This window comes from Mobula hypostoma, chromosome 2 (genome assembly GCF_963921235.1).
Source record: "Mobula hypostoma chromosome 2, sMobHyp1.1, whole genome shotgun sequence".
Classification (NCBI taxonomy): Eukaryota; Metazoa; Chordata; class Chondrichthyes; order Myliobatiformes; family Myliobatidae; genus Mobula; species Mobula hypostoma.
The window spans coordinates 193,879,993-193,893,806 of NC_086098.1; the positions used below are offsets into that span (position 1 = coordinate 193,879,993).

At 38.8% G+C, this 13,814-nt stretch overlaps 1 protein-coding gene across 1 annotated transcript in view; it reads right to left on the bottom strand.

The window, feature by feature from the left end:
- Positions 1–11,682, bottom strand: part of xkr7b (XK, Kell blood group complex subunit-related family, member 7b) — a 253,261-nt gene extending 241,579 nt beyond the window's left edge. The window contains exon 1 of the mRNA XM_063030572.1: positions 11,075–11,682. Coding sequence (XP_062886642.1) covers positions 11,075–11,652 — 578 coding nt within the window. The 5' untranslated portion in view covers positions 11,653–11,682. The remainder of the gene's footprint in view (positions 1–11,074) is intronic.
- Positions 11,683–13,814: the final 2,132 nt, after the last annotated feature.

Consider the following 13,814-nt stretch of genomic DNA (forward strand, 5'->3'; position numbering starts at 1 on the left):
ATTTAGAAACTAGTTTGGTTAAATAGTTGGTTTGCTGCTGGAGGAAGAAAATAATCTGGCTATCAAGGTGTCACAATAATTTTATCAACATTTTTAGGTGCTACTGTGGTTATTGGGATATTTGTTTCTTCATTCTTCAACCAAATTTATACTCCTCCCCATCTCCAATAAACTTCCCCAATGTCGTCAGTGGTAATGAAATACAGAACTTGACCACAAAATTTTTTAACCTCAGTATCTGAAAATGACCATTTGTAGAGCAACTAGGAGTTCCCCAGAATTCATGCTCGTTAAAGAGCCAACAGAAGCTGGATTATTTATCCCCACAGATCTCTGACCATTTATGACCTTAAATGCAATCAAATACGTCTCTTGACTGCTTTGCCCATCGAAGTCAGGGCTATGGTTACACTCAGCTTCCTAGCCTCGGGGTCATTCCAAGCTGCTGTAGCTAATCAGTGCAACGGCTCACAGTTTGCTGCATTGGAAAGGTCATTCAAGCTCTATATAAAAGGACAGGACACTTTGTTACTTTTCCTTCAGCCCATTGGAAAACAAAACATTTGACAGTTACCAAACCTTCCCCCTCTAGTTTTTCATTATTTATATAAATTCATTCTCAAGTTTGAACACCTCCATCCAATCTCTCCTTAACCATTGTTGTTAGAACAGGTCTTGTTGATTCAATCTCCTCAAATGTTAACTGCTTTCTTGGTTCAATCTAGTAAAATATTCCCCCTAAAATCTGGAATCCATAATTAAACAATTGATACTACTGGTTCCTGAGCATTGTATTTCTAAACACTTGGCTTTTGTCAGCTCGTTCTCGAACCTTCCATTAATAAACTCAAAGATCCTGAATGCATTATTTTAAAAAAATGTCCTCTCAACTTGCCCTGCCACCTTCAAAATTCAGTATTCACCAATGTTGTTCCTGCTGATCCTTTTAAAATTCTTAGTTTTAATTGCTTCTTATTCTTCTCACTGAAATCCTGCTCCCGTGATAATGCCAGCAATCAAAGAACACACACAAAATGCTGGAGGAACCCAGCAGGCTAGGCAATATCTATGGAAAAGTGTAAACAGTCAACGTTTCGGACCAAGATCCTTCAACAGGACTCCAGCCGACTGTTTAGTCTTTTCCAAAGATGCTGTCAGGCCTGCTGAGCTCCTCCAGCATTTTGTGTGTTGCTTGGATTTTCTCATGCCAGCAATCTGTGCTCACTTCTTTACAGTGACTACCATGCTAGCTGCACCTGATGGAAGTGTCTGTGGCCCCTATGCACAAAGAGAACTCTTGTGAGTATCATCCTACTGCCAATTGCCTCAGCTTCTCTGGCCTGCAGGAGTCCTTTTCTGCCGAGCTCTCACCATTGCACATTGGATATTTTCTCATTCACAGTATGTTGTCATAGTTGAAAGACAGGAACTTGTTTTGTGGTGTGCCTACTTCAGAACCACCTGCAAAGAAACACTCCTGCTGTGTGACACTGTTAGAACTATGAGTACTTGCAATACAATGGAACTCGATCCTAAAAATGACACCATCGGTTTTAGTGTGTTGTTACTGAAAGAATGCTGTTCTGTGAACCTCACATTGCAACCTCTTGCTCTTTGTGACTTCCACCAACAGCAGAAGAGTGATTTTCAGTACCATGTTAAATGTCAAAAAACAGCACAGGGCAATTTCTCAGCCACCACCTCTTGAGAAAAAATTAAGGCCGTCAATCTGGAGACATAATTTATAAAATCTCAGCCCTTTACCTTTCCCATCCACCTAGCCTCACCCATTACCCTCTTCTTCCCCACCTTTTTAATTCTGATACCTTCCCCCTTCCTTTTCTGTTCTGATGAAGGGTCTCAGCTGAAAACATAGATTTACTTATTTCCGTAGATGCTGTCTGACCTGCTGAATTCCTCCAGCATTTTGTGTGTGTTGTTCTGAATTTCCAGCATCTGTAGAATCCCCTTATGTTTACGATTTACTACTCCACTGTGTCTCTTCAAGGGATGCCTTTCCTGAAGAAGTTTAAAGCTTCTCTTCGACAGGAGTTTAGTGTGACCCTCTGTCCTTGCTCCCCCTCTGATCTCTGCTGCCCTCCAACTGATTGGCCACGTACTCACCACCACAGCCACGGATCCTTCCTGGGAACTTATTTTCTGGCCTCTTACCTCATCTCACCTGCCTATCATCTCCTCCTGGTGACTGTCCTTCCTTTTCTCTCATGCTCCACTCTTCATCAGATTCCTTCTTCTCTAGCCCTTTACCTTTCCCACCCAATTGGCTTCACCTATCACCTTCTAGTTATTCCCCTTCCCCTGTATCTTTTTTATTTTGGCATCTTAGATTATGAGGACATGCAGTCCTCTTTTATTGTCATTTAATAATGCATGTATTATGAAATGATACAATGTTTTTCCAGAATGATATCACAGAAACACATGACAAACCCACTTACTAACTGACAAAAACCACATAATTATAACATAGTTACAACAGTGCAAAGCAATACCGTAACTTGATAAGAACAGACCATGGGCATGGTAAAAGTCTCAAAGTTTCTCGAAAGTCCCATCATCTCACACAGACGGTGAACCTCCAGCGCCGCAAACTTGCCGATGCAGCATCCTGGAAGCATCCGACCACAGTCCGACTCAAGAGTCCGTCTGAAAACTCTGAGCCTCCGACCAGCTCTCCGACATCGAGCACCATCTCTGCCGAGCGCTTTGACCCCAGCCCCGGCAATAGGCAAAGCCGAGGATTTGGGGCCTTCCCCTCCGCTGGTTCTCGATCGCACAGTAGCAGCGGCAGTGAAGCGGGCATTTCAGAAGTTTCTCCAGGTGTTCCTCAGTGCTTCTCACAGCTGTCTCCATCAAATCAGGATTGTGCACGGCCCCCTAGTTAACACATATCGATATCAATTCGGAACGGCCGCATGCGCTACATTGCGCCGCCATCTTTTCCTCCCTCCCTTACCCTCTTTCTTTCCAGTCTTGAAGAAGGGTCTTGGCCAGAAACATTGACTGTTTATTCATTTCCAAAGATGCTGCCTGACCTGCTGAGTTCCTCCAGAATTTTGCATGTGTTGCTCTGGATTTCCAGCATCTGCAGAATCTCTTGTGTTTATTATTTTTGCTATGCCAATTGTTATGGTCAATCCCAAAGAAATGACTTGCATTAGTAATGCTGAAGTTGAACTGTTCAGATTCACACAATATTTTCAACCATTTAAAATTGGATGGAGAGATACTTTATTTATCCCAAAGGAAATTACAGTGTCACAGTAGCACTATAAGTGCACAGATATACAAATATTAGAAGAGAAGCAAGAAAGAATAAGTTACCTCAAACAATCTAATAGGAAGGGGTCATCAATTCCCTGGCTACAGGTTGACTCATTATAGAGCCTAAAAACTGAGGGTAAGAATGACCTCATATAGTGCTCTTTGGAGCAGCACAGTTGTCTTAGTGTTTTATGTAAAGATACATGAACCTACTAAAATAAGACCATACAGTACAGTAAGAATTTGTGCAGCTCTTTTTGTATTACAAATTTTAAACACACAACGGACATGGCCAATGCAGAAATAAAATGATAGCAAGCTTCTTTAAACATGAAGTGATCCTAATAATGTAGCTGTAATCACAATGCTGCTTAGCATTTCTACTCAAGTGATTCCAGATGACCTTAACAATGAAAGTCAGTTTCTAACTCAGCACCTGGACCACAGTTTAGAGTATGATTGAACATTTGAATATCTAATAAAACAGTAGCCCAAGGAAATTCCTGGTCCAGAAGAGTTTAAATGCAAATTTTTTAAACTGCCATTTCATAGCAAGTCAATGTGCAGTACTGCTAATTAGTTATCACCAAATAGGAAGCTGTAGCTTCAAATGTCATCTTGAACAACAAAATTACTTTAGACAGTCAACCTCAGTTAAGCAATGATCCATTTTACCTCTCATCCCCTGGAAGATCTGACACATTCCTAACCTTTTATTATCCATGAATGTAATCAGTGGAGAAGATGAATGCTAGACAAGCCCCTGCTAAATGTCCCCAAGCCAACAAATGGATTTCTATCCGGCCATTGGGAAGTGCATCAATTGTTTAGAATGTGCACATTTCAGCGGATCACGAGACAGAAAGTAACATACACACTTTGGAATGGACAGAGGAAATATGTCATCTGAGACAAAGGGCAGGGATCCAGCGGTGTATGGCCTGGGGTATTAACTAAAGGAAGACATTGACATCTTCAAGGAATGGTGCCTCAAAAAGGCAGCATCCATCATTAAGGACTTATAATCACCCAGGAAATGCCCTCTTCTCATTGTTTCCATCAGGATGGAGATAAGAAAGCCTGAAGGCACACACTCAATAATTCCGGAACAGCTACTTCCCCTTACTATCAATTTCTGAACGGACATTGAACCCATGAACACTATCTCACTATATTTTTGTTTTTTTTCAACAATATATATTTTAATATATTTACAGTAATTCAGTTTTTTTCTCTATTATGTATTGCATTGAACTGCTGCAGCAAAGTTAACAAATTTCACGACACATTTCGGTGATATTAAACCCGATTTTGATGAGGGCTTGTTTGACCTGTACTCAAAAGAGAGAAAGTCATTAGAAGAACTCTAGTACAATGAAAACTTGACTGTTCCAGGAATGCACAAAAACCTGCACCCTCCCAACATCAAATATTTTTCTCAACAAGTTGCATGAGATATTATTCAGAATGGAAATAATGTCAAACGCTCAAGGATAACTCACACTGAAAAATGTCCGGTTGAATTTCCATAAGAACAAAAAACAAACCCTGGAAAGTGCGATTAACATTCACTCCAGAAGTGTACTTTTCAATAGCTCTGTGCTTAATAAACAGCAATACATTGCCAGATTTCTAGTTCTAAATGCTTTTTAGAGTGTCTTCTTCTGTTAATTCAATATTTTCCTCACTATCTGATTTCCTGTACATTTATTATTGAATAAAGCATTCTAACTTGCAAATCCTGTTTTAGCCTCTGCATGCCTTAGTAAGGATCCTTCATTCTGATCAGTATATTATCTTAACCATTACCCACGCTGTATTTAAATCCCCTGGAAATATCACTGCATTTGTACCACACATTTGGAAGTACATCAAAGTCCCTTGAAAGTCTGAGAGCAATTGTAAGTGCATTGAAAGGCTGGAGTTGTACATTCACCATTGATCACAAAATCCTGGCCAGAAATACAGGGGTAGCTGCATTTCTCTTGTACTTTTTATTAAACAGCTGAAATAGACAATTATCACTTTGTAGCAAGTTCACATTTGAATAACATAGCAGTGACTGCAAACAAAGATCTGCATCTTAATCATTACATTATTATTGAACTGTCTTGTAAGTCCAGCTTTCATTGAGAATAGAAAGTCAATTAGTTTAATCGAGTTAGAAATGTAATGTCCAGACAAAATTGGAGGATGTGAATCACTGTTATTATACAATAATTCTGGGGATGAATCCAAGATATTAATTACATATTTTGAATTGTTAATTAAAAAAGGAACTGTTCATTATAGTTGAGCTACAAGCACATTTTATTGCACTCCTGATCTGCTATTATTAGTCTAAAGCTGTAATTGTTTTAAAAATCAAAGAATTAAGAAATGCCATGCAGCTTAAAGACTGTACAATCTTTAGAACAAGATTTCGCAAAGCACAGATTTAAGAGAAAATACATGGACATGCTACCTCCTAGTTTTGGGTCTTCACTAAATTGCTAATTGTAAAACGTGGAAAGCATACTACATGGATTCAATTCTCCACTGTGGAAAAAAATATCAATGAAACAGCTCAGTAACTTCATCCTTCAACTTTAATTAGCAGTATTCATTATCTTTTTAATAATAAAGAAGGCCTTAAATGATATTTATTGAAGGTAAAATGTCTTTGTCTATCCACTAACTGTGCTACCTTGAGTGTTCCCCTCCTGCACTTGCTGCTCCTGACAGACATGGGATTAAGTGCTAGTTGTAAGGGATAACTCCTACTAAAGAAATGCTTACTGTCCACTAGTGGTTCTTTGGCACCAGAGTCAATACTAGTGACTAGCTAGACTGAAAGTGTGTGGAATTTGGATACGGATGAACCAAGTGAAGTGTCAAACAGCACTAAAGCTGGAGGCTTATTTAAAACAAGAGCAACACTACGGCAAGAAACTGGGATTTGAGTGTAAGGGTTGTTTGCTTGTTGGCTTAGACCCAGCGTGCAGAAGGGCCCGTTTCCATGCAATAAAGGATCGTAGCAAACTATGAGGAGAAAGTTAAAAGATGAAAAGTAGAAAATGGAATTTAACACAGAAAAAAGAAAATTGAAACACTGTAACAGACAGGACAAAGAAAACAGATTAAATGTTAAAGTTCTGAGGGTGTGAAATAGGAGTATCTGGGTGCAAACAGTGAAATTTCAGCATCTGATTGTTTTGAAAACCTGATGGATTAGCACATGCTCACTCAGTAGTTCAGAATGTTAAGGTGGGGATCCAGACCCAAGGAGAGTGTGCAAGAAGATCTGGCATTAGCCTGGCTGGTATCCAAGACAGTGGATTTGATGTATCGCCCAAAAGAAATGGGTTCAGGAATACCAGTGTGCATTGATTTGCAGCCGGAGCACCTTATATGGGGTATTTCCTGCCCTCTGCAAACTCACTGGTAAATGTACAATACATGTGTAATGTAAAACATTAAAAAAAATGTGAAATAAAGATGTGCTCAGGTTTTAAAATACATAACATCCAGCAGTCTGGAAAATCTGGCAGTTCACAAGTCCAAAACTTAACAGTTTATAAGCTTTACTGTATAGCCAAATGCCATTTAAAGGGTTTTAGTAAAGAAAACACAACTCTGGGCTTCACATGCAATGTCAGAAAGTAGAATTAACAAGTAGGGAGATTACAAACAAACCTTTATAAAATCCTAGTTCAGCCACTACTGAATCCCAGTTCATTTACCACACCTAACGAAATGTATAATGCATTGCGGAGTATATAGAAATAGGGGTGGCTATGATAGCACGGCTAGTAGAGCTACTGCTTCTCAGCTCCAGTGATCTGGGTTCAATCCTGACCTCCAGTTGTTCCAAAGTAGTTCGTATTTTCCCCATGACTGCATTGATTTTCTTTTCCAAAGGCTCTAGTTTCCTCCTATATACCCAAGGACATGCAGGTAGGTTAACAGTCCCTCTATATTGGCAAATTGTAGAATCTGTGGAGTGGGGGAGGGATTTGATGAGGATGTCAGAAGAACAAAATCAGACTAATTTAAATCAATGTTTGATGGCCAGTGAATACTTGATGGGCCGTGCTTTTCTGACTATGACTATTTATCACAATAATTCCATGGAGGGTGCATTTCCTCTACAAGGTTAAACCAAAGGTGGTGCTCTTTCGAGCAAAAGAAAATCAAAAGGAAGATTTGATTGAAGTATGTAAAAACCTGATATTTAGAGAACATGGGGTAAGTAAAGAGATAGTTAAGCATCAGAGAAAACAATTTTAAAGTAATTGGTGAAAAGAACATTTAAGAGGCAGATAGAAAAACTGTCAGAAAAGCATTTCTTTTCCTTCCCCAAAACTAATATCATTGGTGAATATCATCTTAAGTTTTCATTTGGTGAATACAGAGTGAATCAGGGCTTTCAAAAGTGAATTGAATAGGAATTAAAGAGTAAATTAATGTTAATAGCTACTACAAAAGAGTTAAGAATTACGATTTATGACAATGTTCCAACTAAAATCAGGAAGAGAAAATGGAATGAATGGCCTTCTATGTCATAGCTAATTTTTGATGCTAAATTGCACTAATTTTCCAGAGAAATGTCTGCTTATTAGAAAAAAAAGGATATACTTGATTCCTAAACATTAATAAGAATATCCATAAATTTTCAGGTTTACATTGATGCAATACAGATACCCATAATGTTATAAAGTATATTCTGCTTTAATTTTCACTTAACTGTGAATACAGCAATTAGAAATTTTATTCAAATATATTTAGAATCCAATAATGCTTTACTAATGCCCATAATTTTTATGTAAACAATAAACAACAGTACCTTTTCACTATTAAATCAATTTCAATAAATGCACGGCAAATTAATGTTTTCTTTCTTTAAAAACAGCAGCAGCTGCATTGGTGAGTATAATAATTACAACCCAGATCTGATAATGGAGAATAATGATACCTCACATGTAACATAACTATTCCCAAGATGTTTCTGTACAAGTCACCCACATGTAATTGGTGACCATCAAATGTTGAACTACAATTTTCTACAGCTTTAATGTCTCAAAAGTAGTATTTAAACAATTTATGTCAATGTGGCAAAGTATCATTAAAAGCCACAATTCACCAAATGTGCTCTTCCTGCAGCTTGGATCTTTAAGTTTTGCTCTAGATGTTCCCTCATTCAAGAGGGGAAGATATACATATGCCATTGCCCTTGTTCTTTAACTCCATAAACAGTTCATGGCAAAAAAAAAGTAATCAGAAGAATGTGGCACCATGAACCACTTACACACTACTATAATTTCTGGAAGTCATTCCTTCTGCACTTAGTTTTTATTTTTGCTCAGAAGCAAGTTTTTAAACCATAATTACTTTTTTAAAAAACATGTTTAATCCCAACACCTTGGGTCAGAATCTTAATAGGTTTTTATAATGGGCTGATTCAGATTCATCTATTATTTCTTAAAACATCAGACCTTGAGAACCATAAACTCCAATTTGAATGAAGATTATGGCCTCAAATTATGGTTTCCTTACAAGATCAGAATGCCTTCAAATTTAGTCATCATTCTGCCTTGAAGATATCCTCAAAATTCAATTCCATTTTGACTATGAGGTTCTGTGATTGAACACTTTGAGATCACATACAGGCAGACTAGGTATCCTAAACAAAAACCTCTTCTTTTCTGCCTTAACCATCTATCCATTACCATATCCTTCCTACATTTCCATTGATGTCCGATTCCTCAAACCTCTACAGATTCTCACTGAGATGGTCAGTGCCAAATGCACGAACTTCTTTTATAAAATATTTATGCATTTATACAATATTCATTCATTTATGCATAAATTTATCCCAGATCCCACCCTTAATATAACTCTAACCATCTACAATGGAGTTGAACTATGTTTGTATCTAGGACTGAATAAGCTCCAAAAGCAGGGCGTGCAAAGGCACTAAAGTTTCCATTACATTCAGCTGGTTTGTATATGTCAAACTGAACAATAATAGTGCTTTTTTCAGTATGGTGTATTCTTAAAACACTTACCATCATATACAGAGCATCAAATTACATACTCACTTGATAAAATTATAAATGCATTTCTTTATAAAGCAAAGTTAATATTCTGTACAAACTAGAATCAGTAATATATTTTCATGGCATTTAAATACAAATGGAGTGTCATTCATTCTTCAAACAATCTGGTCCAGTGTCAGAAAACAAAATAATACTTTGATCTGCACTAACTAAGGAAAGCAACTTAATAATCTAAGTATACTGGTATCCGACCATGGTCACAAACTTTTATTTTAAGTTTACCCATGATAACATCTATTTAAGCAGCTAATTCAGTCCAATAAATATTTCCATATAAACCTTAACCCAATAATCCATCAGCGTAGTTAAGGTATTTGTAACGTAGAATACATTTTTAAATTTATGGTTTAACAAATGAAACTACAAAAGATAATTATATTGTGTCGTAATTAAGGAATCCAATTTCCAATTATCCAAAGTCAAAAAAATATATAAAATACTGCACCTGTATTTTAGTTATTGTTTTAAAAAGTTATAAGGAAGATTTTGATCCATCCTTTATTTGGAAAGATTCTGTAAGCAGGAAGGCACACTTGTTCACACATTATGGAATGAGAAAGAAACAACAGGAAATTTACTCATCAGCATCTGCAAATTATGCAACTTCAAAATGGTACTTGGTTTCTAAATTCATCATCTGAAGGGCCTACTAGATGGGTAAAATACTTCTCATTTTGTATTATGTTTTGGCACTTAGTTAACTCAGCTATTGAACTCCAAACTGAAAAGTATAAAATATGAATTACCAAGAATAAAGGTAGGGTAAGGTATCATCCAATATAAACTTGATTAATGCGCATGCAAAAATATTTAATATTTACATTAATAATTGAAGTACTTATCAATACTCATTATGATAAGACATCTCAAGACTAGTTTCCTATTCGTTTATTCTTGCAGAGTAGTTAGCAAAAATTTAATTTATAATGTATCTTATCATGGCTCTCCCTGGAGCACACATGTTCCTGATTTACTTCACCAGTGTAAATCCTTTGGATTCTTGGAAATAAAGAGGTCAATGATTTTTTTTAAAAATGCAACTAAAATACTCAAGTATTCACCCAATGCCTATTAAAAAAAAAGCCTATTCTGGTAGAAGCTAGGAGGAGGAAATAGCCTTTTCTTGTAAATTAGAAGAAATTCTGGAATTGGCATTTTCAAATCACTATGTTTTAAATCAGTAATGATCCCCTTTTTAACAAGCTATGATAATATTGTGAAGTTGCAGGTCTATTTTTATCACTTTACCTCTCTCGCTACCTCAGTAACGCTTAATTCAAAGATAGTCTGCACTGTTACCAGTACAGTACTAGCGAAAAACGGTTACGAATACTGATACATGAACAGCTCAAATATATGAATATCCCCCCAAAAAATAACCCCATATATTTTGAAGATAATTGCAGACATGAGCTCACATAGGAAAAATTAATTCCTTCAAAAATCCTTTGTTAACTACCTTTTAATAAACGAAATCAGATTAATCTAAGATCTCCTAGCTCAAAGATTAACACATGGCATCCACAATTTCTTCATTAAATGTGGATTACACCACCCCCTCTACTGAATAACACCTCAAACCCTGAATTGCAAGTTGTCAATTTGGATTCAAAATAGCAAAATTGAATTATATGGTTGCAATAGAGTTGTGTATTAAACTAGCTGGTTTAAATGGAGTGTTGCAGTTTTACCTCCAGACTTGTCCGAGCTGCAGGATGTGAACGAGAGACTGGAAGAACCACATACACAACCGGCAACAAGGCGAAGCGACTGCATCCCGGCGCTGCTTCGCTTCGCTCTCCTTGGTGCTGAAGTGATCGGCTGCCTCCTCGGTGGCGGCAGCTTCACCTCCCGCTGCCGTCCGGGCTCGGGCACCGCTACCGCTCGAATAGTCATAGACGAACCACCTGAAACTCAACACCTGCACCACCAGAGAAGGCACCACCACAAAAATAAGCGTCAGCCCGAACCACCAGAAGTCCCCTTGGAAGTAATAGTCCACGGCCAGCCAGACGTCGGTGGCCCCGTCCGAGAAGAAGACAAGCAGCGCGCCCAAGACCCAGCAGCAGTCGGCCAGCGAGTACTCCTGGCGCTGGCGGATCACCGAGTGCACACACGAGCTGTGGCAGCAGCTGGAGTCCTGCTCGCCCGGCACCGGGGCTCCAAAGGCCGCCGCCGGGCTCCTCTCCTCGCTCTCGGCTGGGTGTTGACCTAAATTCTGCGAGGAAGCGAACGCCGTCACTCCCGTCCCGTCCGACTTTGCAGCCATGTTTGAACAGGCGACAGCCCCCCTCCTAGACTGGCACTCACTTCCGGGGAAACGCGCTCTTTTTAACAGTGCCTGGGGTGGGGGGGAGGGGGAAGGGGTGAGGGGGGAGGGGAGGGTGTGGTGGTGGGGAGGGGGTTGGACACAAAAAACTTCCTGCTACTGCTCGGTCTGGGTTCGGCTCCTGAGAGGATGGAGTCGATTTTCAGCTCCTCACCGCTGCTCCGCCTCCTTCCCTGCTCGATTAACGTGGCTGCATCACCGACTCTGCACAGGCGTTTCATCCTTTTGTTTCACACAGACCCGGGCAAGAATTCAACAGGCGCACACCCTCGATACTACGCCGGCGCAACATTCACAGCCCCGTGCATCCAAACATTTTTGCACTTTCTTGCGGATCTGACCCACCCAATACGACGTGTTTTACACCTTCCTCGCCAAGGATTAATTCGACAAGGATACCAAGAAGCATAAATTCCGCTTATATATATATATATATATATATACACACACATATACATATATAGCGAAAGCGTTCAAACTGCCAACAAGTTCAATTCTACCCTTCTAATATTCAAACGTTTTTGGAGAATCCAGTTAAGGCTTTTCGAAATAGCGAGATCATCTGTTAAAATAGTTGCCAGTGATTCGGTGGTTAGTCTCTAGAACTGGTGTACAGGGTGGCGCCACGATTTCAGTATTATTCACTCGGAAAGTGTCCCTAAATACAACTGGCAACATGAGCTTCTACGAGATGTGAAGTTTAGAGAACGAATCATCTTCATTTACTGTAGGTTTTCGATTGATAATGCAGAGATTTGCATAAATTAGGTTGTAGAAAGAGACAGGTAAAATATAACCTGGTCCTTTGTTGCATTTGACTGGAGAGGGCGTCCTATTAATTCACCTTAAAGATGACATAAAACAAATAGCATTCAGTTTCTCTTCTGTTTCTTCCCGATAAACGGTAGGTTTTGAACCCAAGTCCGTATGTGTTGTAGAACAATAATCGACATCTACAATCCCGGACCAAAATGTATACAAGTTGACTTTCTTTGAATTACTGATGTACCGATTTGTTAGTTTACTGTCCGGAATTTTAGCATTAAATAAGTGAATGGCACCAAAGCTAGGGACAACATTAAGTATTTACCGAATGATTTCAAAGCATATTCACAGTGAAACGTCCAATGCCTGTGGTGACTACGGTAGCGGGTTGGTTATTTTCCTGGACTAAAGCCCGAGACTTGAATTTGGAAAGTAAAGACGATAATTCTATGGAGAATATAAGGTCAAATAAAGTGAGTTCAAATCCCACGTGCAAGTTGAAAATTTTAAAAGAATCTGATGGAATTTTTTTTTAAAAACAGATTGTTATTCTTCTTGGTTTCCTAATATCGTTGAAGAAAAAGAAATCTTAAGGCCACAGATTTCACTGAATCAGAATCAGGTTTATTATCAACGGCATGTGACGTGAAATTTGTTAACTTAGCAGCAGCAATTCAATGCAAAACATAATCCAGCAGAGGAAAATAATAATGAATGAACAAGTAAATCAATTACATATATTTAATAGATTTTAAAAAACGTACAGAAACAGAAATACCATATATTAAAAAGGTGAGGTCGTATCCAAAGGTTCAATGTCCATTTAGGAATCGGACGGGAAGAAGCTGTTCCTGAATTGCTGAGTGTGTGCCTTCGAGCTTCTGTACCTCCTACTTGATGGTAACAGTGAGAAAAGGGCATGCCCTGGGTGCTAGACGTCCTTAATAATGGACGCTGCCTTTCTGAGACACTGCTCCCCGAAGATGTCCTGGGTACTTTGTAGGCTAGTACCCAAGATGGAGCTGATTAGATATACAACCTGCTGCAGCTTCTTTCTGTCCTGTGCAGTAGCCCCTCCATACCAGACAGTGATGCAGCCTGTCAGAATGCTCTCCACGGTACAACTATAGACGTTTTTGAGTGTATTTATTGACTTGCTAAGTCACTTCAAACTCCTAATAAAGTAAAGCCGCTGTTTTGCTTTCTTTATAACTACATCGATATGTTGGGACCAGGTTAGATCCTCAGAGATCCTTACACCCAGGAACTTGAAGCTGCTCACTCTCTCCACTTTTGATCCCTCTATAAGGATTGGTATGTGTTCCTTCATCTTACCC